Raw genomic sequence first — 25,124 nt, 5'->3', positions numbered from 1 at the left:
GAATGGGTTGGACCACTCCTCTGTCCAAACTTTGTAACTTGTTCCTGGAGGGCCTGTGGATGCACTAAGGTGGACTAACCAGCCAACAGACCTTGGAAAGGTTTTCTCAATCCTGGTGCAATGAAGCCAATGATGTCTCAGAACTGTCAAACCATTCAAGTAACACCCTTGGAACACTGTTCGCCACATCAGGGTCTCTAAGGTGCCATCAAATGACCAACCTCCACCCCTGGGTGCTGATACAGTTTGATAGCAAGAAATGATTCCATCCCCTCTGCTTCTTCGGACATAGGAGAAAAAAAAACGGAAACGCTTGTTCTAGCCTGCTTGTTCTATACCTCACCCTTCCCCACCTTAACTGATGGCTCAAATGGGCATACACCTTTCTCAACCATGCAAAAAATATTCATAATTTTTTAAAGATTTATTTATTTTTCTTTGAAAGGCAGGGATATACAGAAAGTAGGAGAGACAGAGAGGAAGATCTGCCCTCCGGTGGTTCACTCCCCAAGTTAGCACAATGGCTAGAGCTGAGCCAATCCAAAGCCAGGAGCCAGGAGCCTCTTCCAGATCCTCCACGTGGGTGCAGGGTCTCAAGGATTTGGGCCGTTCTCTACTGCTGTCCCAGGCCACAAGCAGGGAGCTGCATGGGAAGCAGGGCTGCCAGGATTAAAACTGGCAACCATATGGGATCCCAGTGCATACAAGGCAAGGACTTTAACCACTACACTATAGCACCAGGCCCAATATTCATAATTTTTAAAGAAAACATAACTGTTATTGCTTCATAAGACAGATAGCTCTAAGCACTGAAAGTGATCATATGTATCAAATGCTAAGCATGTGGACTATGTCTTGTATATATACTCCCCTTTGGCTTGTTGCCTGTTCTCCCATCCTCGCCTATTTTTCTGGTTAGCACTCATTTATCTTCATTTCAGCCTAAACATTAATCTCTGGCATTGTTTGATCAACATCTGACCATCTAGGATAAGTTATACTCCACCCTCATTTTACACCCTCAAAGCACAGTATAATTCTCATTTATATCACACATCATAATTATACATTTGCATTGTGATGATTTGGTTAATGACTGTCTGCTCCAATAGCCTGTAAGCTACATGACAGTAGGGCCTACAAGTGTTATACCTCATTTTGTGCACTGAACACAGTATCTGGCAATTAGAAGATGTTAAGTATCGGTTTAGTAAAAGAATAAAGAAGCATGAGTGTCAGCAGAAAAGGGGTCCTAGAGATTAGAAAGGGGGTCACAGGGCACCAATGCATCTATAGTCATCTTTGCTAGGAGGCACAGTAGAAAAAGTCCAGCGAACCCCACCCTACCAGGGCAAAGCTGAGGATTCACTACTTCTTTGGCCTTTAAAGGACCCGAACATAATATGTAGAAGCTGGCATAGCCCTATCCCAGAGAATCTGAGATAAAGGCCAGTCCTTCCAGTTCCATTCCTAACGTAAATCCCTCCATGATGGGTGTGAACATTGTGTTTAAGGGCACAGATTTTCATACCACAAGATCTCTAAATGTAGCCAACAACCATAGATAGGGCTCAGTAGAAGAAATAGCTGGGGACAAAATGAGGTCTTCTGGCCCCAGGAGAGAATGGTATCTTGGTTCTCCAAGGTGGAACCATTAAGGGATTTTCAGGAATATTTTTGTGCTTCTCCTACTGCTTCCTTGTGCAATAACTCTATGACCTAAGCTCTTTATAAGATAAGACTCTTCTTATGAGGACAAAGCAGTTGAAGTTCAGGTGCTGACACTGGACAGGCTTGAACTGCATGTATGATTCTAGCACTTACTAGTTGGAATGGAATCTTAGACCTCTGTAGTCACAGGCACATCGTCTTTGCTAATAGAAGAGTCTCTAGATCTTATAGTTACAGGAAACATTAAGCATAAACACAAGAATATGGCTAAATTATTGTCGTTAAGAAAGCTCCTGGTTACACACTGTGGAAGATGAAGTTCAGTTCCACATGTAACTGTGCTCCATCTCCAGAAGTTATTAAGTGAGTATCAGGATCCTACTTGGATTTTGTTTATTCTGTTCCAGATTAACAGCCCACTTCTCATTGGGAGTGTCAGACATCACCCTTCTATTTTGAGTAGAATGGCCTGTGCATAAATGATTGTTCTTCCTGAGTTACACAATTGAAACATTATACAAACCATCCCACTTCCTCATATCTTTAATGTCAAACAGCAAACTCAGCTTTTTTGTAATTTCTATCATACACACACACGCACACTCCATTGATAATTTGACTTCCCTGAGATAACTCTCCAAGACAACAGCTGCAAACACACAAGAAGATAATAACTCTACAGCCAAAGGAAAACCCAGAGAAAAGGAAGGTGAAAATGCCTGAGCCACAGGCCAGCCAGGAGAAGCTACTATAGCACCTGTCCTTTTGCTATAGTATTTATCTTGTCCCTCTTACATACAGGAAACAGTAGTTGCTGTCACTTGCAAAATCACTGCTCTCCAAATAGCATATTCCTTGGCAGTGAGAGAGAATACAGAAGAACCACCGTGCCTTCCAAAAGATTATTGCATGTTTGGAGGCATAAAACAAATGGAAAATAGCTAACTAGGCACCGAATGAGTATTAATAAAGAAGAATACAGACCCAACACATTGATTTGGCAACAGTGATGCGTCCCTGAACGAGGTGCCTAATGATCACACTGATGAAGCTGCAAGGAAATTCCAGATACACTAACAATCAGAAACCAGCCTGACGCATTCCAGACACAGAGAAGGGATAAGGAACAAAAATGCTGAAAAAGACTGATGAAAATACAAAAACAGCAAATTTAAAAAGCCTAATACTTGCATGAGGAGGCAATGTTATACCTTCCTTATAGTAAAAAAAAGGGGGACACAATATATCCCCTGGGGCCAGCATTGTGACACAGCAGGCTAAGGCTCTGTAGCTGCTGCAGAGTCAGCTATATATGAGTGTCACTTTAAGTCCCAGCTGCTCAATTTCTATTTTTGCTTTTTTTAAAAAGATTTATTTATTTAAATGGCACAGTAACAGAGGGAGCAGGAGAGATAGCAAGCTCTTCCACTCAATGGTTCACTCTGCAAATGCCTGCAATGACCAGGACAGGGCTAGGCTGAAGCTAGGAGCCAGGAGCTTCCTCCAAGTCTCCCATGCAAGTACAAGAATTCAAGCACTTGGGCCCGGCGCAGTGGCGCAGTGGTTAAGGTCCTCGCCTTGCACGCCCGGGATCCCATATGGGCGCTGGTTCTATCCCAGCAGCCCAGCTTCCCTTCCAGCTCCCTGCCTGTGGCCTGGGAAAGCAGTCGAGGACGGCCCAAAGCTTTGGGACCCTGCACCCGCGTGGGAGACCCAGAAGAGGCTCCTGGCTTCGGATCGGCACAGTATTGGCTGTTGCGCTCACTTGGGGAGTGAATCATCGGACGGAAGATCTTCCTCTCTGTCTCTCCTCTCTGTATATCCACCTTTCCAATAAAAACATAATAAAAATAAATCTTAAAAAAAAAAAAAGAATTCAAGCACTTAGGTCATCCTCCTCTGCATTCCTAGGCACATTAGCAGGGAGCTGATCAGAAGTCGGGCAGCCAGGAGTAAAACCAATGCCCATGCCAGCAATGCAGGCAGAAGCTTTACCTGCTATACCACAATGCCACTCCCCAGCTGCTGCACTTCCAATTCAGTTCCTTGATAATGAACCTAGGAAAGCAGAAGATGACCTGGCAACTGCCCCCTTGCTAACCATGTGAGAGACTCAGATGGAGTTCCAAGGCTTCTGACTTCTGTCTGGCCCAGCCTGGCTGTTAGAGCCATTTAAGAAGTGAACAGTGGATGGAAGACCTGTATATGTATAAGTGTGTGTATGTGTGTACACGCGCACATGTGTACGTGTGCATGCATATGTGTGTATGCCTCTCCCTCTTTCAAGTAAATAAATAAGTATTTTTAAAAACTAAGCAAAATGTAAGTCCCCAAAGTCCAAATCTTATCTCCACTGTCCCGCTGGCATAATCCCACATCATGACTCACCCGGCTAAGAGAGGCCTGGTGCCGCAGAGGCTTGGTGCCTGGGCCCCCGGACGAGGCGCCCTCTGGCTGCACAAGCGGCGGCTGTCTTGCTTCATATGGAGCTGAAATAGCAGGAGGGAAAATCAGCATGATATGCAAAGATTCCACTCAAAAATTATGCCTTCACCCTCAAACTGATTTATAGTATCAGCTTTTCAGAGTAGAACTTAGCAGAGGAATTAGATTATAACAAGGACTTCTTAAAGTTCATGGAAAATGGGAATTCAAAGATAATACTTTGCTGCAATAAAAAAACATGTGCACAATTTTTTCACCATTTATGTTATGTATGGGGCTGTTTTAGCTCCCTCGTGTACAAAGAGCCACCTACAAGTAAATTCTGATGCCTTTGGCTGCAACTTTACCAAACAACCTAAACATATTTATACCAGTTCAGCCAACTCATGATAAAGCAGAAAACTAATGACAATGGGTTACGGTTAAGAATCAAATGTGAGAGTGGAGCAGTGAGAATCTCAACGGGGACAGAAAACCAGAGTAGCTAGCAACACACCACAGTGGAAGTGTTCCGGTTCTGAGCATCCGTTAAATTCCTCACACACCTCCTTGTGCAAATGTCCTCCACACATCATCCCACACCCTAAAGAAAGCTAATAGACATTTTCAACGTAATCAACACTACTCATTATTTCCAAATAGTAAATGGCACTGTCTTCCTTATCAGACACAGGTTTTAAAAGTAGAGAAGAAAACAACAGTAGTAAGTATATTTTATATTTCTTCTACTATTCAATAACTAAACTATTGGGCCTAGCACAGTGGCCTAGCATAATGGTTAAAGTTCTTGCCTTGAACGTACCAGGATCCCATGTGGGTGCTGGTTCTAATCCCGGCAGCTCCACTTCCCATCTAGCTCCCTGCTTGTGGTCTGGGAAAGCAGTCGAGGAGGATGGCCCAAAACCTTGGGACCCTGCACCATGTGGGAGAGACCTGGAAGAAGCTCCTGACTCTGGCTTCAGATCGGCTCAGCACTGGCTGTTGCAGTAACTTGAGGAGTGAATCATCAGTTGGAAAATCTTCCTCTCTGTCTCTCCTCCTCTCTGTATATCTGTCTTTGTAATAAAAAGAAAAATAAATCTTAAAAAAAATAACTGTTTCAACATGATTTTTCTCCCTTGAAATAAATTTTAAAACCATAAAAATAAATGCATTTACCTCTTCTATTTCCACATATTTTAATTAGGACATTCCCAAGATGATAGGAAGACAGTTAAATATAATCATGTAATATTCAGCTCTTACAGAAAGGAGAGGTTATCACCCAAACTGAAATTGTTTCTTGTTTCTGTGGTTTAATAGTTTGAGTTTTTAAAAAATACATAGGTAAGTAAGATGCTTTCTTTCTGGAGCTTAGTTAAAAATGAAACCAGGCAAAAGCAAAGCATTCTCTTATGGCACTATATCTGGCACAATATGGCCTCTTTAACATAAAGAAGGTTACAACAATGTGCTTACTGGCACGGTGCAACAGCTGAAGCAGCCATTTACAACACCAGCATCCCATACTGGAGTAGCAGTTCGGGTCCTAGTTGTTCTGCTTTGGATCCAGCTCCCTGCTAACGCACGTGGGAAAGCAACAGAGGACGGGCTGGTGCCTGGGTCCCTGCATCCATAGGGGAGACCCTGATGGAGTTTTGACTCCTGCCTTTAGCCAGGCCCTGTCCCTAACATTGCAGCCATTTGGTGAGTGACCCAGCAAGTAGAAAAGCACTCAATCTCTTTCTCCCTCTTTTGGTCGTTCCTCCACCCCTCCCACTCTGAAACTCTTTCAAACAAACGCAGATCTTTTAAAGGAACAACAAAATAATCTTTGATTCGTATCTGTTTTTTGTATTTCTTCCAAGTAACCAGAACACAACATTATGACATTAAAATACATTAATAATACACTTTAAAATATCAAAATCATTGCCTGCTAAGCATTAAGTGTATTTTCAGAATCTGCAAAGGATGTATAGAAATAAACAACCTACAAAAGAAACATCCTTTAAGAGCACATAATCCAAACCCTAAAAGTAAGTCTCTGCAGGAAGTCAGATGTCTTCTGAGAAGCAGAATTTTTTTTAAATCATACCATATTGGTACAATACCAAATTAAACCATTAAAATCAACTGCATTCTGCTAAAAGATTTTTTAATTAATAATTTCTTTATTATTATCATTATAACTATTTTATATTATAGTTACATAGGTTCCTGGTATTTCCCTTATCCCCTCCACAATTCCCATCCTACCTAGTTCCTCTATATCATTACTAACTATCATATAGTTCTTCATACACAGTCATATGTCCATCATTTCGGGCATGGACAATGGCAGAGAGTCCAGAATCCTATTGTCAAGATATAGTAAACAGTTTCATTGTAAGTCCATCTTTGTCTGGAAGCAGAAATGAATATCACACTGCATCCTCACATCTGGATGTTAGTCTCCATTTCACAGCTACAGTACATCTCATCAAATGAAAAGTCATAATACAAAATCAACAATAGAAAGAAAAATAGAAATTTACACTGCCATGCAGTTAAATAACATGTTACTAGATATGACAGTCTCCATTACACAGCTACTATACATCCCCTAAAATGAAAAGCCACAAAACAAAATCAACATCAGGAAGGAAAAAGAAATTAACAACACCATGAAGTTAAATAACATACTACTAAATGACTAACATGTAGCTGAAGAAATGAAAATCAAGAACCTTCTTGAAGAAAATGATGCTGCTGTATGATCTATGAGTCATTGAAGAATTTATTCAGAAGAAAGTGTTTTGAAGAGATGAAATCAACAGAAAACAACAAAACCCATGCTATATAGTTTCCACTGGTTTTTGCTGGTGAAGTGTGTCTCCTCCAGAAAATAAATAGATGGGTTTTGTTTTTTAATTCAGTCTACTAATCTGTGACATTTGATTGAGCTTAAGTCATTTACATTCAGGGTTAATATGTATGGGTGGTACTTTGGTCCTGTCATTTTAGGAATGGGTTGTTCATTGGTTTAGTCTTCTGTTGTTATTTTACTGCGATGTTCTTCCCATTTGCCTTTGGTTTTGGTAGGTGCTATTCCTCTTCTCTGTCAAGAGAACATCTTGAAGTATCATTTGTAGGACAGGTTTGGAAGAGGCAAAGTCTTTTAGCTTTTCTTTACTGTGGAAGAATTGTATTTCATTTTCAAAGATGAAAGAAAGCTTTGCTGCATACATTATCCTGGGCCAACAGTTTTTTCTTTTAGAATCTGGAATATGTCACTCCATTCTCTTCTTGCCTGTTGAGTTTCCTGTGAGAGATCTCCTGTGAGCTTAATTGCCATCCCTTTATATGTCAATTGATGTTTTTCACGTGCACATTTAAGGATCTTTTCCTTATGTTCAATTGAAGAGAGCTTGATAATCATATGTCTTGGTGAAGATCGCTTTTGATCAAGCCTGTTGGGAGTTCTGTGTCCCTCCTGGATCTTGTTTCCCAATTCTTTCTCCAGATTAGGGAAATTTTCCTTTATTATTGCATTAAATATATTTGTGAAGCCAGTTTCTCTTTCTGCACCTTCTGGGACTGCCATAACTCTTATATTAGGCCTCTTAATAGTGTCTTTCAATTCTTGAATACTTTTTTGGCCTGATCCAGCTCTGCTTCCAGCTTTTTGTTTGCTTTCCCCTGGTGACAGGAAATACCTTCCAATTCTGAGATTCTTTCTTCTGCTTGTTTCATTCTACTTTGGAGATTCTCCAATGTACTTTTAATTTGCTCTACTGTGTTGTTAATTTCTGATATATCAGCCTTGATTTGCTTTATTGCTGCTATTACTTGTGTAAAATATTGCTTCCTTAAATTCTTTGAACTCTTGTATGTACATCTCATTTTTGATCAGAAGCTTTAAAATGAGTTTTCTGAATTCTGTGTCCCCCATTTTCTCGATGTCTTCCTCAGTTAACTCTGAGGTTGGCAAAGGGTTTTGCTCCTTTGCAGGGGAGTTTTCAGTAATATTAATTGTGCCTTTGTCTCTTCTTTTGCTCTTGGTCATTGTTAACTTCTGGTAGTAGAGTCTTCTCCTTGTGGCAGGTTTCCAAGGTGTATCACCCATATGTCTACGGTTTTATTTTACTTATTGCAGTTGGTACAAAACTCTTTGCTTGCAGCCACTTGTGCCACAACCTCCAGCAAGTTCCAGGTCTGGGTTCTTATGTCAGACGTCCACCAAGAACTCTGTAGCCCCAACTCCTGGCTGACCACTCTCCACCTCTTGTGATACCGTGCTGAGGCTGCACTGTTGTCTGTACAACCTTTCTTCCACTTCCGGTTGGAGCAGGTCCCAGGATTAGGGAGACACCAGGTGTCCTATATAATTAGGTTGTTGGTGGTACTGATCTTGTCAGAACCTGTTGGATGCTAGGTCTTGGTGCCACACGGATCTATTTTGACCCACACAATGCTACAGTCGGTATTATTTTCCTGCAGGACAAGTACAATCCAGTGATCTCAGCGAGTTTTCATGAGCTCAGCACATGCGCAGCTCACTGTTCACTCTTGCAGTCCCAAAGCTATTGCCACAGCGTACAAAATGGTGCCTGATGTATCATTACCACCACTACAGTTCTTGATCTGCTGGCCATCAGATCTGAGGGCTACCCAGACCTGTCTTGGGTGGAACCTGTAGAATGTCACGTTGCTGCAGTTCACTGAGTCAGAAATGAGTTCACTCCCCGCTCAGCGTATGCTCAGTCCTTTCCTTTGCCTTTGCCTCCTTCAGCAAAATGGCACCCAATTCAGCTCCAGGGGGCTGACTGGGCTGTGAAATCCACCCTGTTCTCACACTGCCCGTCTGGGATCTGCTGCTCTGTCTCTGTTCCCGGTCAAATCAAACATACCAGTAGGACAGACAGTTCTTTGTGTGGGTTCACCTCCCAAGGACCCAGTGAAAGTCCCTTCCCACCAGGTTGCTGGTAGAGTTCCAGCTGCTGTTGGAGTTCAGATGGCTGTTAGCTGAATGCTGCTGTAGTATCAGTCACTGCAACACCATACTTTTGTGTCTGCTGTTTTCCTGTGTCTGTCAGTCTCCAGGTACCCCTCTGCTGTTGTTCTGTCCTCTCTTATTTCCTGTAATGCGTCCTCTCTGCTTCATCCTGATTAAATGTTTCTTCGTCCATTTAAATGTGTTCTTACCCTATTCTGCCATCTTGATTCTGCTACAAGATTTTAAACACAAGGAACCATAGCAGGGTCAGGATCCTTGTGGTCATAACCTTTCCTTAGGAAGCCAAGTCCATATGCATCTCCTAAAACAAGTGATGGAGCCTCTGCTGTGCATGGAGACATAGGGCCCCACCTGACTCTGTGCTCCAATCTCTCACCTACAGGGACCTGCCCTTGGAGAAAACAAATATATCTCATTAGCAGGCTTGGGAGGAGACTTAACTGCAGAAAGGCTCATTTTCTGGAAAAGCAGATTTTCTGTTCCAACTTACATGAGAATTCTTGACTAATTATGCTTGTTTGTAACTGCAAAGGTGAGTGACGCCCACTGGCACAGATCCAGGCACGTGATCTGATCAGTCATATCAGTAGCAAAACTGACAGTCAATCCTTCATTGGTCTGACTCTAATTTCTTAACTGGATCTGAAACACGAGGTAATTACTTACTTCCTTGACTCTCATTCTTCCCAAAGAAGTCTAAAGCATCCAACTCCATGCAAAACTAATAATTCTCCAACACCCTTGCAAAAGGTTTAGAAAGGAACCAGAAAGGTTTTGTTTTTCTGCATATTAAATACACAATATAGTTTAGTAACAGACAACACAGAATTTGCTAAATTTTAATAGAGTGAATGGTTACATTGCCTGCTATAGTACATAGAAGACATCTGTAAGTTGCCTTCTTTACAGATTTTTAAAGATTTATTCTATTTTATTTTATTTTTATTGGAAAGTCAGATACACAGAAAAAAGCACAGATCTTCCATCCACTGGTTCACTCTCCTAAGTGATCACAATGGACAGAGCTGAGCCAATCTGAAGCCAGGAGCCTCTTCTGGGTCTCCCACATGGGTGCAGGGTCCCAAGGCTTTGGGCTGTCCTCCACTGCTTTCCCAGACCACAGGCAGGGAGCTGGATGGGAAGTGGAGCAGCCAGAACATGAGCCAACACCCATATGGGATCCTGGATGATGCAAGGCGAGGATTTAGTCACTATGCTATTGTGCCAGGTCCTCTTTACAGATTATTTACTTCATTTTTTAAATTTGTTTTCTGTTTTAATATTATTTACATAAAGTCAGAATTAGAGAGAGAGGAGTAGAATCAGGGAGAGAGAGAGAGAGCTTCCATCCACTGGTTCATTCCCCAAAAGGTCACATAGGCCAGAGATAAGCTGATCTGAAGCCAGGTACCAGCAGTTTCTTCCCAGTCTTCCACAGCGGTGCAGGGGTCCAAGCACTTGAGCTATCCTCTACTGATTTCCCAGCTATAAGTAGGGAGTTGCACCAAGAAATGGAGCAGCTGGGGTTTGAACTGGCACCCACATGGCATGCTGGCACTGCAGGTGGAAGATTAGCTTGGCACATCACTGCACCAGCCCAAAGAATAGCATTTTAAGAAAAAAAAAAAAAGAAACACCTTGAAATTTTCGTCACTCTGAAGTTCAATGTCAAACTGAATGTTTTGGCAGTTTCTAATATGCCTATTCAGAAACCCAGTGATTTTACTTCCAGGTACTAGGGACACAACAGCATATGACACAAAAGATTAACGCATGAATGGTCTAGCATCTTTATTCATAACAACAAGACACTAGTGAGACAACCCAAGTATTCATCGACAGAAGAATAGATCATCAGATCAGGTATCCTTTTTTTACACTGGAATACTAAATGAGATAACAAAAATTGAAAAACTACTGACAAAGTAATATGGATGAATCTCAATTACTTTGCTGAGTGGGAACCAGCAGACAGTTGCAGTTACAGTGGTTTCAGCTTTTGTGAAGTTCTAGAAGAAACAAAATAAAATCAATAGTGCCAAAAATTAGGGGTGTGGGGCAGGAAACACTGGAAAGGCCTATCTTCAAGGAAAATGCTCTGTTCTTGACCTAAACAGTAGCTACATAGGCCTAGCCATTTGTTAAAACTCAAAACAAAAGTTAAATTGTGTGAGTTTCATCTTCAATCAGTTTCACCTCACTTGAAAAGTGCATAAAAAGGAATGAAGGCAAGACAGCCTTGGCATGGACTGCTGAGAATCCAGAAAGATGAACAGAAGCAGGCTGCTTCTTCATCACCAATTGAACACAAGCCCAGTTTGGCTGGAATGAGGAGAGAATAGGAACAAAGTTGAGAAAAGAGAATACCAAAGACTTTTTGAAAAAAACAAGACATCACTAGTGGAGCTCAGTGACGGGCTGAATTGGTAGAACAAAAATGGGTTCACCTGGAAATGTAGAAGTCACCACCCAGGGGCTGGTGTTTGTCCTAATGGATTACACACCCTCAACCTATGTCAGAGTGCCTGGGACTGAGTGCTGCCTCAGCTCCTAACTCTAGTTCTCTGCTAGTGGGGACCCTGGGAGAGAGCTGGCAAGATGGCTCCAATAGTCAAGTTCCCTCCACCCATGGCAACGGGAGACCCAAACTGATTTCTCTCCTCCCAGCTTTGGCCCCAGTTAGGGACCATTATGAGCATCAAGGAAGTGAACCAGCATATCGCAGTACATTCACTTGCTTCTATATAAATAAACAAAATTTAATAATCAATTTTCAAGGTTAAATATGAATAGAAAGAGAAAATGAAACATTTTCAACACTGTTTATTTTCTGACACTTGTGAGATATTCCACTTGCAGGAGAATAATTTTTTGTTACTATCCATTAACAACATCACCTTGTATTTGCTTAAGAGTGAATTTCCAAATTTTACTCTCACATTCTCTCTGCATCCTCCTAACATCTCCATAGGAGACTCTTCGAGGACACCTTAGTTGAGAGAAGTGGCTTAGCCAATATCATAAACTAGTCAGAGAAATCCACTTCTTTTGATTCCAATTCAAAGCTCTTTCCACCATGCCATGTCTGTCTCCCTCTGCAAGCCTGCAGCCTTTCTTCAGCTCAGCCTAACATAAATTGTTATTTCTGGGACCATTTGCAAGTCACCACTATTTTCATTGCATCCAAGCCCTGCAGAAACTGGGTCATTTTCACTCACAGCCCACAAGATAAAAATGGAGGTTCCAGGATATCCAATTCTAGACATTAAATGGGTCGTATCTTAAACTGGGACCATGAGCCTCAGAAGGACCACACACTTCAGTGAATTTACAGAGCTCCAGCACTGCAGGCCGGCCAGCCAGCCCTGCAAGGTGTCCTCAGACTCTGCTTGTGCATTTGGACAACTAACACGGCCAGCAGAGCACAAATGTGAGAAAGCAGGCAACCCTATAACTGTACACGTGACATACTTCTTAACACACTGCCTCGCATTGTCAGCACAGATGCAACTCTTGTGGTTTTGTGCAGTTAGCATTTTTTTTGACAATGTTCAAAACAAATTTATTAGGAAATCACTTGAGGTTAACTTAGATAATTTCAACAAATAAAATGCTTAAAGAAAAATCAAGAGTCTTATTTTTAAGTTGAGGAATAACAATTTTAACTAAAGGTAAATCTTTTTTAAAAAAAGATTTATTGGGCCCGGTGCAGTGGCGCAAGTGGTTAAAGGTCCTCGCCTTGCACGCCCGGGATCCCATATGGGCGCTGGTTCTAATCCCGGCAGCCCCGCTTCCCTTCCAGCTCCCTGCCTGTGGCCCGGGAAAGCAGTCAAGGATGGCCCAAAGCTTTGGGAACCTGCGCCCGCGTGGGAGACCCAGAAGAGGCTCCTGGCTTCGGATCGGCATAATATCGACCCGTTGCGCTCACTTGGGGAGTGAATCATCGGATGGAAGATCTTCCTCTCTGTCTCTCCTCTCTGTATATCCACCTTTCCAATAAAAAAATAATAATAAAAATAAATCTTTAAAAAAAAAGATTTATTTATTTATTGCAAAGTCAGATATATAGAGAGGAGGAGAGACAGAGAGGAAGATCTTCCGTCCGATGATTCACTCCCCAAGTGAGCGCAATGGCCGATACTATGCCGATCCGAAGACAGGATCCAGGAACTTCTTCCGGGTTTCCCACACGGGTGCAGGGTCCCAAAGCTTTGGGCCATCCTCGACTGTTTTCCCAGGCCACAAGCAGGGAGCTGGATAGGAAGGGGAGCTGCCGGGATTAGAACCAGCGCCCATATGGGATCCCGGGTGTGCAAGGCAGAGGACTTTAGCCATTAGGCCACGGCGCCAGGCCCAACTAAAGGTAAATCTTAGAAAAATATTTGCTATGTAGTACTACCAATATACAAATGGATTTTCTATGAATTGGTGAAGAATCCAGTGATTTCATAGTTAGCTTTTTTTAAGAAACTTCATAAAAGCAGTTATTACATAGACGTGTCTGGTATGCTTTCAAAAAAGAATAACAATTCTAAAGAACACAAACTTTTAGCATGTTACATTTCTATTTATGTCTGTATGAAAGATCAAATCATCTAAACATGAACTTGTTTCCAGTTCAGGACATGTAGCACTACTGAGCTATGTTTAATTAAATTTTCTAGAAAGCCTTGCTTAAAAACATTAAATTCAGCCATGTTCCAATACCAGGCGTAATTAAATCAGGAAATTAGGTAGCCAGTGGTGTTGCTGGCTGCTAGATTGAGGAGCCTCCAAGGCATCACCTGGGCCAACTGGCCCCTGGGTCGGCCTACCTGCGTGCATCTGCTCCCCACTGCTCCGCAGTTTGCTGTAGCCATGGCTCAAGGGCACCCGCTGGTAATGAGGCGGCGAAGAAGGAGGGGAGGTGAGCGGTGACATTGTGGGAGACTGTGTGTCCTGCTGCAAAGAACCAGAGCAGAGTTCAGAGGTGATCTGTCAAGAGCCTGGCAGTCCTCAGCTGCTGATAGGATAGGAAGCACAACCCAACTGCCAGGCCGGTGACTCAGCTGACTTCACAAGTGCAGGAGAGCATTTTCTGAAAAGTGCAGCATAAATGAAACTGGATGTCCGAACAATGGAAAGCCTCATAGAGAATACACTCTGCAGTGCTAAATCACCTAAATTACTAAAGCCACCCTGAAATATTTTCAGTTATTCCAACAATATTTTCCTTTGAAAACAAAAGATATTGTACGCAGGAAATAAAGTCCATATTCCCTAAAAATGACCTCTGTGTGAATAGATTCCATTGCTCTCATTAATAAAGAATCCTATTTCTGAGATTTATGCTTATCAACTCTTTCCGAAAATAGAAATACTAAATATATTTTATATGCCTAATGTTAAATGTCCTTCAGGCTTACTATTTCGATGTAAAATGTCAGCTTTTTAAAAAATTTGAGGTTGCAAAACAATTCATTACTGGTAACCCACTACAAACAGCCTCTTCCTGAGGCTACAGTTTGAACATGCAGATGTTTCAACCCCAAACCCTATGTTAATAGTTAATACATTCATATTCACACTTGATGGACTAAGGATGCAAGCTAGATGCAATTCTGAGGAGAAATGGAACAAGCCAGATGCCTTCAGCTCACTGGGGACTGGCCCTGGGAAAGCAGTCCTTGGGGCTAGTGCTGGGGCACAGAGGGTTAAGCCAAAACCTGCCACAACAGCAAGCCACATGGGTGTCCACTTGTGCCCTGACTGTTCCACTTTGGCTTCAGCTCCCCAGTAATGAACTGCAGAAGCAGCAAAACACTGCCCACATATTTGGGTCCCTGCCACCCACATGGGAGACCTTGCTGAAGCTCCTGGCTTCGTCCTGGCTCAGCCCTGGATGTAGCAAATGAAAAATATTCTCTCTCTGCTTCCCTTCTCTGTTTCTCCCTCTCTCTCCACTCCCTCTGTAGCTCTGACTTCCAAATAAATATTGTTTTAAGGAAGGGTAGTCCTCATGAGAACTGGTTATATAAATAAGCTAACTTCAATCCACCTGTCTCTGCTTCCTTTTTCCCCTCTCATTCCACTGTTCAACAGACAGCAGACTAATGTAGTCACCTGATCTTGGATTGGGACCATCTAAAACCGTGAGGTCAAATAAAAGTTATCACTTTATAAGGAGCGTTTCTTGGATATTTTAAAGAGAAGCTAACTAGTAAGATCTAAATACTAGAATATAGAATATAGAATATAGTTTTTATAATTTGAATGTCAACTCATATATGAAGCTGATGTTGAACCCAAGGCGAAGCAACCAATGTTACATATTGTGGACTTCCTTCCTTCTTTTTATTTTTAATCAATAGACTGTTTAGGTTGGGGACCCAAGAACAAGAAAATAGGTTTTCTTTTAATCCATATAGACTATAAAGGCTCTCTTAAGCTAACAAGAAATATACAATCTGAAATATTACTTAAATACTCTTCTCCAGAAAATAGATTTTTGCTTTAAAGCATGAGCTCATAGTCACAGATTGAGTGGCTATAGCATAAATCCAGTTTGAAGTGGAAGGGTGTCCCTCATTCACAAAACCAGGGACTGGGCCCACAAGATTTCAGGTCATCACTGTAATTCTAGCCCCTTGTGTACTGGTGGGGAAAACATGTCACCTCCATGTATACCCACACACATATCCTTAATCTTGTTTACATTGTGTCAAAAGCATGAAAGCAATAGGACCTGTAGTTGTCTAACAGAATGTGCTAAACCTCCCTTGTGTTGGAATCCCATCCTCCCTATTCTGGGACCCAATCTGCTAAACATGTAATACCACATTTCTGAATGTGACATTCCAGACACGCTCCCCTAGAAAGGATATGCCATGAAAGACGCATCTGAAATGCAGAACACTGGGTTTCGTTGTTGCAGGAGTTCTCTGACGCTTCGCTGCACTCAGATCCACTGTGAATGTCAAGACTGAAGAGCAAATATGAAGCAGAATTCTCCAAACATATTTAGCCAGAGAAATCTTTTCTCTGATCTTCTTTTTGAAATAGAAGAGCTAATTAAAAATCCTAACATTCTCCAGATGCAAGCAGCTGTCTAGGTTGCCTTGTCCATAAGCGAGTGTTATACTGCTGGCAGAAAAGCAGCCAATAACTGGCAGGCATTCTGGGCTTGGTTAATGCTAAATTTGTGTTAACTATACCAGTGTGCCAGCATAGTAGCATAGTTGTCTATTCCATATTTTTTAAAGACATGTGGGGAAGGCAGGGAACGTCAAGCTGGAACATACCACCCCAGCCATCAGGCAGGTGGGTCCGAGGGCGTATTAGAGTGACAATGGCTGAAGGCATGCTTGACAGGGGAGGAATGATTTCTGGGGGCTTCCAAGAACCAGGACACTACACTCGCAGGCAGGTGAGGGAGCTGAGATGGGATGGTTTAGAAGGGAGAACAAGAGGGCATATTTGGGTCAGGCCAAGATACCCTCCCATGTGGGAGACCTGATTGGGCTAAATGGCATCATCTGCCACCTGCTGCTGCATACCAAAGCTAGGGCTGGGGGACAATGGCTGGCTGGCCTAGGCCACAGTACCCACCCTCAAGTGGGCCATGTCAGGTTGGGCCACAGCACCCAGTGAATGTTACAGAACCACATCTGGGGGCAGATTCTGCAGAAGACTTGTGAGCTCAAGAAGACTTGTGGGGACTGCAACACCCACTGGCTTGCTCCAGAGCTGAGAGTGATGACAGGCTGAGTCAGACTGGACTACAGAACTCAACTGACACTCACAGGAGCTGGGGTTGGGAGCAGGCAGGATTGGGAGCAGGCTGGGATGGGCCAGGTTGTAGCATCTGCCAGCACATGCAAAGGCTGGTACTGAAAGCAGACCATGTTAAGCATGGCTACAGCACCCACTAACTCAGGTAAGATTCAGAGCTGGGGGCAAGCCTAGTAGAGGGACTGTGGGCACTCCCCTGCTGGGCTAAAGCTCCCATTGGTGACCATAAGAGCCAGGGTAGGGGGTGTGCCAGGCTGATCAAGGCCCCAGCACTTGTTGGCATATGTGAGGGCCGGATCTGGGGGTGGGCCAGGCTAAGCTAAAGCCGCAGCACCCATGGGTGTGCACAAGAGTCAGACTGACCAGACTAGGCTACAGCACATGATGGCACATGCAAAAGCTGGGGCTAGGGAGGGACCTTGTAGGGGTTTACTAGGGGTCGCCCAACTAGCTTGTGGCACCCGTTTATGCATGTGAAGAACAGGAGGGTGGCAGGCTAGGATGAGACGGGCTAGGCCCCAGCATCCATCAGTTCACATGGGAGATGGGGCTGGGGCAGAAATGATCAAGCTGCACCCACTCATCTATGCATTGACTGGAGTGGGTGATGGACACAACCTGACTCTGCATTGGCTGGCACACACAAGAGTCAAGTCTGAGGTCACCCCAGGCAAGCTTTCTTAGGGGAGACTCCCCACCACCTAGATGGCTGGACTTAAACCCCAGTCACAGGGAAAATCACAACATATGAGGTCTGACCTTGGAGTGCATGTATCAGGACAGGGCACCCTCCATTGCTGATGCCTGTGCAGTAGACAGCATGGCCAGATACACATGGAGGACAACATGACAGCCAGCTCATCTAGGCCAGCAGAGGACACTGAGTGCTTCAAAAGATGGGGAGCAGAATGGGTTGGACCACTCCTCTGTCCAAACTTTGTAACTTGTTCCTGGAGGGCCTGTGGATGCACTAAGGTGGACTAACCAGCCAACAGACCTTGGAAAGGTTTTCTCAATCCTGGTGCAATGAAGCCAATGATGTCTCAGAACTGTCAAACCATTCAAGTAACACCCTTGGAACACTGTTCGCCACATCAGGGTCTCTAAGGTGCCATCAAATGACCAACCTCCACCCCTGGGTGCTGATACAGTTTGATAGCAAGAAATGATTCCATCCCATCTTTCCCCTCTGCGGACACAGCCAAAAAGATATTGAAACATTTGTCCCACCCATTTGCCTCCATACGGCAATCCTTCCCACCCCACTCAGAGTCCTGCATGGACATGCAGGACCCTCTACCATGTAAACAATATTAAAAATTAAAAAGCACAAAAATTCTAAATATTACATTTCAAAGAAACCATTTATAAAATCACCAATGTAGAGAAATGAGGTCAGGGTATCAGAACAATAGCCCTTTTTCAGACACAATTCTATAATACCATGAGCTCTGTGGGGTCTCTGATGGCTTGTTGCAATTCCTGTGCATCAGCCGCTTTTTCTCACTCCAAAGAAACGTCACTGGCTCACTTCCAAGGTATAATTATGTTCCAGATGGTGAGATTTGCTGGAAGCTTGACAGCAGATATGAGGCTCTGGTATGTGAGGTTTCACGGTTAAAATCAAATGAGCATGCCCAAGCAGAAAGCTTACCTGCTTCTCCTCATCATCCATTCTTTTGACAGAATTTTTTTCCACAGTTAAGTATGGAATTTGAATCTTAGCTCCATGCAGCTCAGCTGGGTTCCCAAATCGTATGTCACCATCATTCTTTGACATCATAAAGCGAGGCAGAGGCAATTCTTTAGGACCAAAAGCAAAGATGTTTAACTGAAACATTATTCAAACACTGGAAAAAAACGGGAACTCAATGGCCAAATGATGAATCATGTGTGAGGAGAAACTCCAAAGCACTATAGATTAAATTTCAATTCAGACACAATGAAAGCACTTCAAACAATCTCATGACAGAAAAAATGCAATGGTCTAAGCAAGCAATTCCAGCTTAATAGCTTTTAATAATGCCCAATAATTGCAGAAAAAATCAGAGTAAACTTCCCAGTTTATTCTTTATGCAACACTAAGAAAAAGGATGTGACATCATGCAAGTATGGTAATAAGTGACAACTGGAAGCAGGTAGAGCTTATACAACATTTAAATATGCCATGATCAGTAGCAAAGATCTGCAAATAATAAGTCATTTATTCCTCACAGCCACTCTAACATACAGCATTATCAACTAATTTACAGATGTGTACACAGACCTGAAGGAGCTATTAGTCCAGAGATCACAAAGTTTATGTGCTGATCAAATCAGTATTTGAAACCAGACAAGCAGACACAGTGCAGTGCCTCAGTGGCTAAAGCCTTGTTTTGCATGCATGAGGATCCCATATGGGAACCAGTTCATGTCCTGGCTGCTCCCCATTTGTGACCTGGGAAAGCAGTAGAGGATGGTCCCCCTGGAACCTTGCATCCTCATGGAAGATCCGAAAGAGACTCCTGGTTCCTGGATTCAAATCGGCTCAGCTCTGGCCGATGTGGCTATTTGGGAGTGAACCAGTAGAAGAAAGATCTTTCTGTCTCTCCTTCTCTCTGTAAATCTGCTTTTCCAATAAAAATACATAAATGTTTTAAAAAAGAACCAGGCAAACAAGTTATTTTTCAATTTATCATTAATATAAAGAGAATGAATTTTATGTATTCCCTGATGACAACCCTACTATATTCACTCCCCTGTACCCTGTAGAAAGGTCTGTATTTCTTAGACCACATTTACTGGGTAGAACAATTTCTCCCCAGTATAATGCTCTAAGGAAGTTTTGCACTGCCTCTCTGGTTGTCTTTTTGCAAGGGAATGAAGAAGAGTCGGAGGGATTAATGTAAGATTCAACCAAACTTTTCCTGTCATAACCACTAGCCACTCACAAAGCTATAAAGAACTGAAATAAAATGAAATAAATAAAATTCTGTTCTCTTTATATTAATTAAAAAGAAGAAAATATCTAGTATATTTAGTTATTTCAAATATCTGAAAAGTACTTCAAAACTGGTGATACCTCTAGTTCTGAGAACAATGAATCACACACAATCACATAGTTCAAAGGTCTGTACAAACAGCAATAATATGATGGACTACGTGGAATGATTTGCATCTGTAGCCTTTGTTCTGGATAGCACTCATCAGAGTGCCTGTGCACTTCCATCAGCCTTCATCCCAAAAGCACAGCTGTGTATCCAATGATTGATGCTGTGCTAAACCCAGAAAACATCTTAGCTCCCTAAGCCAAGAAAGTCCCTGGTTCTCTAATACCCACATCATGTTTATTTTTAGTTGCTATGTCCGCATTTGATTCAAAGAAGCAGGCAAATGACAAATATCTGCATGATCCACCACTGCAAGAGACATGAATAGGGTAACCACGCTGGAAAATTAAACCACAATTCTCCTCCCCAAAACGGATGGCCACCATGTCTTAATGTTCCCCAAGCTTGGGCAGATCTCCAGCACTGAAGGCAAAAATGAATTTCAAAAGCAAACAGGCAAGAGAAAATCAACTCTAGATTCTTAGTAGAACAAATGAAAGTTAATCCCGCATTCTATCTGAGAAATATATCTGCTGAAGCTCAGTTCACACAAAGGATAGAATAATTTGTACACAATGGAAGAACTCTTAGATGCTCAATATTTATAAGCTCCCTGACTAATGTGATACTGTCACTCAGCAGTTTACTCCAGGGAAAAACAGCATATAAGTGTGGTATTATACTATTAGCTGATCAGCTAAGACGTACACATGACTCCCAGATATTTCTCTAGAAACAATCCCCTAGGAAACACATCTCTCTCCACCAGCCAGCCACCAAAGAGCAAAATACAACTACATTTTTCTCATACCTTTTTTGATCATGTGGTTTCAAACAACTCTTCCTTAAGAGAACTGTAACCAAACATATTAAGATTCTTATCATTGCAAATTCTCCTCGAGCTTCTGCTAATCTATTACAAAGTAAAAGGTCAAAGTCTAGTTTGTAAATGTTGAAGTCTCCATATTTTCCTGGTCATACACATACCAAATCTGATAGTGAAGCTTCCTGAGAAAATGCATCCAGTCTCTGCCATGCAGTGATGTATATCACGGAATCACAGGAGGTTGACTCATAACAATGTCTTAGTCTAGTCAACACAGTTTGATTAAATTCACATAGAAATGTTCAGAGTTAATGTTATGGGCAATAACAGAAAAAGAAGTGACAATTTCTTAGGAAAAGATAGGCTGTATTCTTTGAACATAGAAATGTGTTGACGTGGTAGTTATACAGACTAATCCTCCATCTACAAGCACCAGCATCCCAAATGAGTGCCAGTTCATGTCCTAGGTGATCCATGTCTGACCCAGCTCTCTGTTTATGGCCTGGAAAAGCAGTAGAGGATTCTGAAATCCTTGAAACCCGGAAGCCACACAGGAGACCCTGAGGCGGCTCCTGGCTCCTGCCTTTGGATGGGCTCAGCTCCAGCCATTATGGCCATCTGGGCAGTGAACCAGTGGATGGAAGATCTTTCTGTCTCTTCTTCCAATAAAAATAAGTAAAACCTTTTTTAAAAAATGCTTTGTCACCAAGCCAGGCCAGATTCCAACATCATCTGGTGCTCTGGAGGACCGGGGAGAGATGTGTGACAGACTAGGCTAGGTCTCAGCCCTTACTGAACCATGTGTGAGCTGTGTGGGGGTATGGAAGAGCCGTGGCTGGGTTGAAATATCCAACAAGAACCAGCTTGAGTCGAAGGCCAGTCAGGAAAAGCTACTATTCCTCCTAGGATAGGAGGCGAACTGAGTAGTGCTGGCTCATGGACCCACTGGTATGCGCGAAAACTGGCATTGGGAGAGGTTCTGGTGGAGGAGCCTGGGCAACTTCTCTGGCAGGACACAGTCCCATGCAGGTAAGCGCAAGAAGCACAATAGGGAACAACCCAGAACAGACAATGAAAATTATCCCACTGGCATACACATGGCATGGGTTGGGGGCAGACCAGCCTGAATCTGTTCACATTACCTTCTGGTGAATCTGAGCACCAGAACAGAGTGTGGGTCGAGCCAGGTTCGGTTGCAACACATACCAGTACACAACAAGTAATGCCAAGGTGAGATGAGTCATACCAGATGTGGCTGCATCTCACAAACAGCACATGTGACAATCGGGGCGGAGGCAAAGCCAACAGGGGAACGTGGGCACCCCTGCTGGATAACTACTTCCATTGGAAAGTGTGAATACGGATGGGGCAGATCAGACTAGGCAGGGCTATAGCACCTGTGGGCCTCACGGTGAGCTGACTGTTCTGACTGTTGCGAGTTAAAATTAGAGTGGGTTGAGGGGTGTTTGGGCTTAGCCACAGCATTAGCTGGCAGAGGCTGGTACTGGGAGCTAATTCTGTCAAGTCAAATGCCAAAACCACCTGGAGACTGCATACTCTGGGAGTGGGTGTGGCCTAGTAGGGAAATAGTGGGCACCTCCCTCAGGGTTACCACCCCCCACTGGACAGCATGAAACCCAGGCTAGGAGCAGGGGGCGGCTAGACAGAAAGGCACATGCCAGTGGGTGTATGGGCTGGATAATAGGTTGGTTGGGTTGAACCAGGCTTCAATGTCCATTGACGTGTGTGAGAGCTAAATGGGATGTGGGACAGATTGGACAAGCCGGCGGTGCATACTGGCAAGCATGGGAACCAGGGTAGGGGGCAGAACTGGTAGGGGTTTTGGGGAGTCGCCCCAACTAGGCTGCAGCTCCAACTGGTTTGCATGAAGACCAAGTATGAAGTGGGTAGAATCGAGCTGGACTACAACACCCATTGGTTCACAAGGAAGACAGGGCTGGAAGCCAAACGGACCCAACAATCGCAACGACCAGCTGATTGGTGTGACGAACAGTGTTGGAGTCTGTACTAGCAAACTCACTCAAGAATCAGATCTGGGATCAACTCAGATGAAGTTTCTTTGGATATTTCTCCAACTGAACTGCTGATCTTGGAACCCCAACCATCAAGAGACTGTCAGCCAGTGGACTCTGAATAGGATTCATTACGGTTGGGACAGTGAGATTGGCAGCAATCCAGAACTGATGAACTATCAAAACTGTTTGAGCAGGACCCTTGGAGAGCGCCTCATGTTGGGGATCGGGGATCGGTGGGAGGTAGGGTGGGGCTTTTCCCTTTGTTACTCCCCTAACCCCAGATACAGGGCAAAATGATTATATTAGTGTGGAAACAATGATATTACCCACTTTCACCCTGTAGCCCGTGACCCTTTGTACCCTAATAAACTAAGAGTATTAAAAAAATAAATAAATAAATAATAAATAAATAAAAATGCTTTGTGTATTAAATATAAAAAATTTTCCTTACACACACACAATGACTCTTACTTTTAAAATAATGTGACCTCTAAAACTTAAGGGGAAAATCCCTTATTTTTAAATAGTTCACGCACACATTGAAATATGAAATACTTCAACTTTCTCAATGCATTAGGGAAAAAATGAGCCAGACAAATGCAATAATAAATGATAAATAACATTGGACTTCATATCCAGAATTTCATAAAATAGAAGCATAAAACATTTATGTTCCTGTGATAATCATCCAATTCATTGTATACAGCCATGGTTCATTCTTTTCCATTGCTATATAATAATCCATTTTACAAATCTATCGACATTGTGACCGTCATTCTGTCCTGAGCATCTGGGTGCTTTTCGCTTAGAGGCCATGATAAACAAAGCTGCTCTGACCATGGTAGTGTTGCATGGAAGACATGAGCTCACTCAGTGTAGGCATATAGCTAAAATCCAAATGCAGCCTGCTGCCCATTCCTCTTCATCCTACATGACTGCAATGCTTCAACAGTGAAGAAATTAAAAACTATTTATCAATTTGTGAAAATTATATGAGACTCAAAGTTTCGTGTTCATAAATAGGTTTGGAACACAACCATGTTCCTTTGTTTACATATCAACCATGTTTACTTTCAAACTACAACAACAGAGTAATTGTAACAAACATCACATAGCCCAAGAAGTCTAAACCATCATTTACCTATTTGACTCCTGACAGAAAAAGTTTATTGATTCCTGTCTTACACAATGCAAGAGGCCTATTGAATTAGCAGAAAAATATTTTACACTATTTGAGGTTTTAAATTAAATTAAAAATTTGGGGCCAGCATTCTGGTGTAGCAAATTAAGCCACTGTCCACAATACTGGCATTCCATATGGGCATCAGTTCTTGTCCAAGCTGCGCCACTTCTGATCCAGCTCTCAGCACAGGAAGAAGGTCCAAAACCTTGGGCTTGGGCTCCTGCATGCATGTGGGAGAGCCGCAAGCAGCAGCTCGTGGCTCCCACATTCAGTCCAGCCCAGCTCAGGCCATTGCAGGCATTTGGGGAGTGAACCAGCAGATAGAAGATCTCCCTCTTTGTCTCACCCTTTCTCTGTAATTCTTTCAAATAAAATATTTAAAAAGCTCAATTCCATAGCTATGCTAGCCACATTTCAGTAGCCAGCAACATGTTCCTAATGGTTACCATATTGAATACCATATTGTAGATGCTTTTGCAAATGCAAAAGCAAATAAGTTGATTTTAAGCATAAATAATCCTATCAACCATATATAACTGGTATGTTTGTTCACTGAGATTTGAAGCATAAACAATCCTATCAAAACCACATAAAACTCGTATATTTCTTCACTGAGAAAGTCATTTCAAAGTGACAGTAACTGGCCTTAGATCATATAAGTGAAAGGTAATGAGGCAAAGATTCCAAATGAGAATCTACTGACAGGATCCATACTCTTAACCACTGGAATACATTCTATCTTGAACATTAAAAGCGCTTTCTATTATAAAATCAAATAATTAGCATAAAACTACGGCATTTCAGAGCTGGAAATTGTTCTAGGAAAAATCTACTCAAATAAGCACAATTTGCAAATGAGGGAAAAAGTCCAGGAAAGAAAGAGGAAGTCTTGTCTGAGCCATGCAATAACATATTGGCAATCGAGCATCATATCAAGAACTCCTATCTCCTTGCTCCTTCTGTCCACAGCTTTTCATTGCATATCCATTTACACCAGCTACTTGCAGGTTAACAGAAAAATATGACAATAATATTCTATGATTCCAAAGTAAAATTGTTCCCACACATTTTCTAGAAGTTACTTTGGAAAAACACATCAGTCCAATTTTATCAACACAGGTCTAGG

General features: G+C 42.6%; 1 protein-coding gene across 4 annotated transcripts in view; it reads right to left on the bottom strand.

Annotated features, from left to right (window-relative positions):
- Positions 1 to 25,124, bottom strand: part of REPS2 (RALBP1 associated Eps domain containing 2) — a 210,779-nt gene that overhangs the window by 112,212 nt on the left and 73,443 nt on the right. For 2 of the 4 annotated variants that reach the window (XM_040997630.1, XM_040997655.1), the window contains exons 3-5: positions 18,519 to 18,667; positions 13,909 to 14,035; positions 4,060 to 4,160 (exon numbers count right to left, since the gene is read on the bottom strand). In XM_040997630.1, the coding sequence (XP_040853564.1) occupies positions 4,060 to 4,160; positions 13,909 to 14,035; positions 18,519 to 18,667 (377 nt within the window). The remainder of the gene's footprint in view (positions 1 to 4,059; positions 4,161 to 13,908; positions 14,036 to 18,518; positions 18,668 to 25,124) is intronic. The other 2 variants (XM_040997640.1, XM_040997647.1) reach the window with 1 other exon arrangement.

Source organism: Ochotona curzoniae, unplaced genomic scaffold (genome assembly GCF_017591425.1).
Source record: "Ochotona curzoniae isolate NIBS_2020 unplaced genomic scaffold, NIBS_Ocur_1.0 contig_1274, whole genome shotgun sequence".
NCBI classification, from domain to species: domain Eukaryota; kingdom Metazoa; phylum Chordata; class Mammalia; order Lagomorpha; family Ochotonidae; genus Ochotona; species Ochotona curzoniae.
Note: the sequence above shows the minus strand (reverse complement) of the source record. Positions and strands in the feature narration are given on the sequence as shown.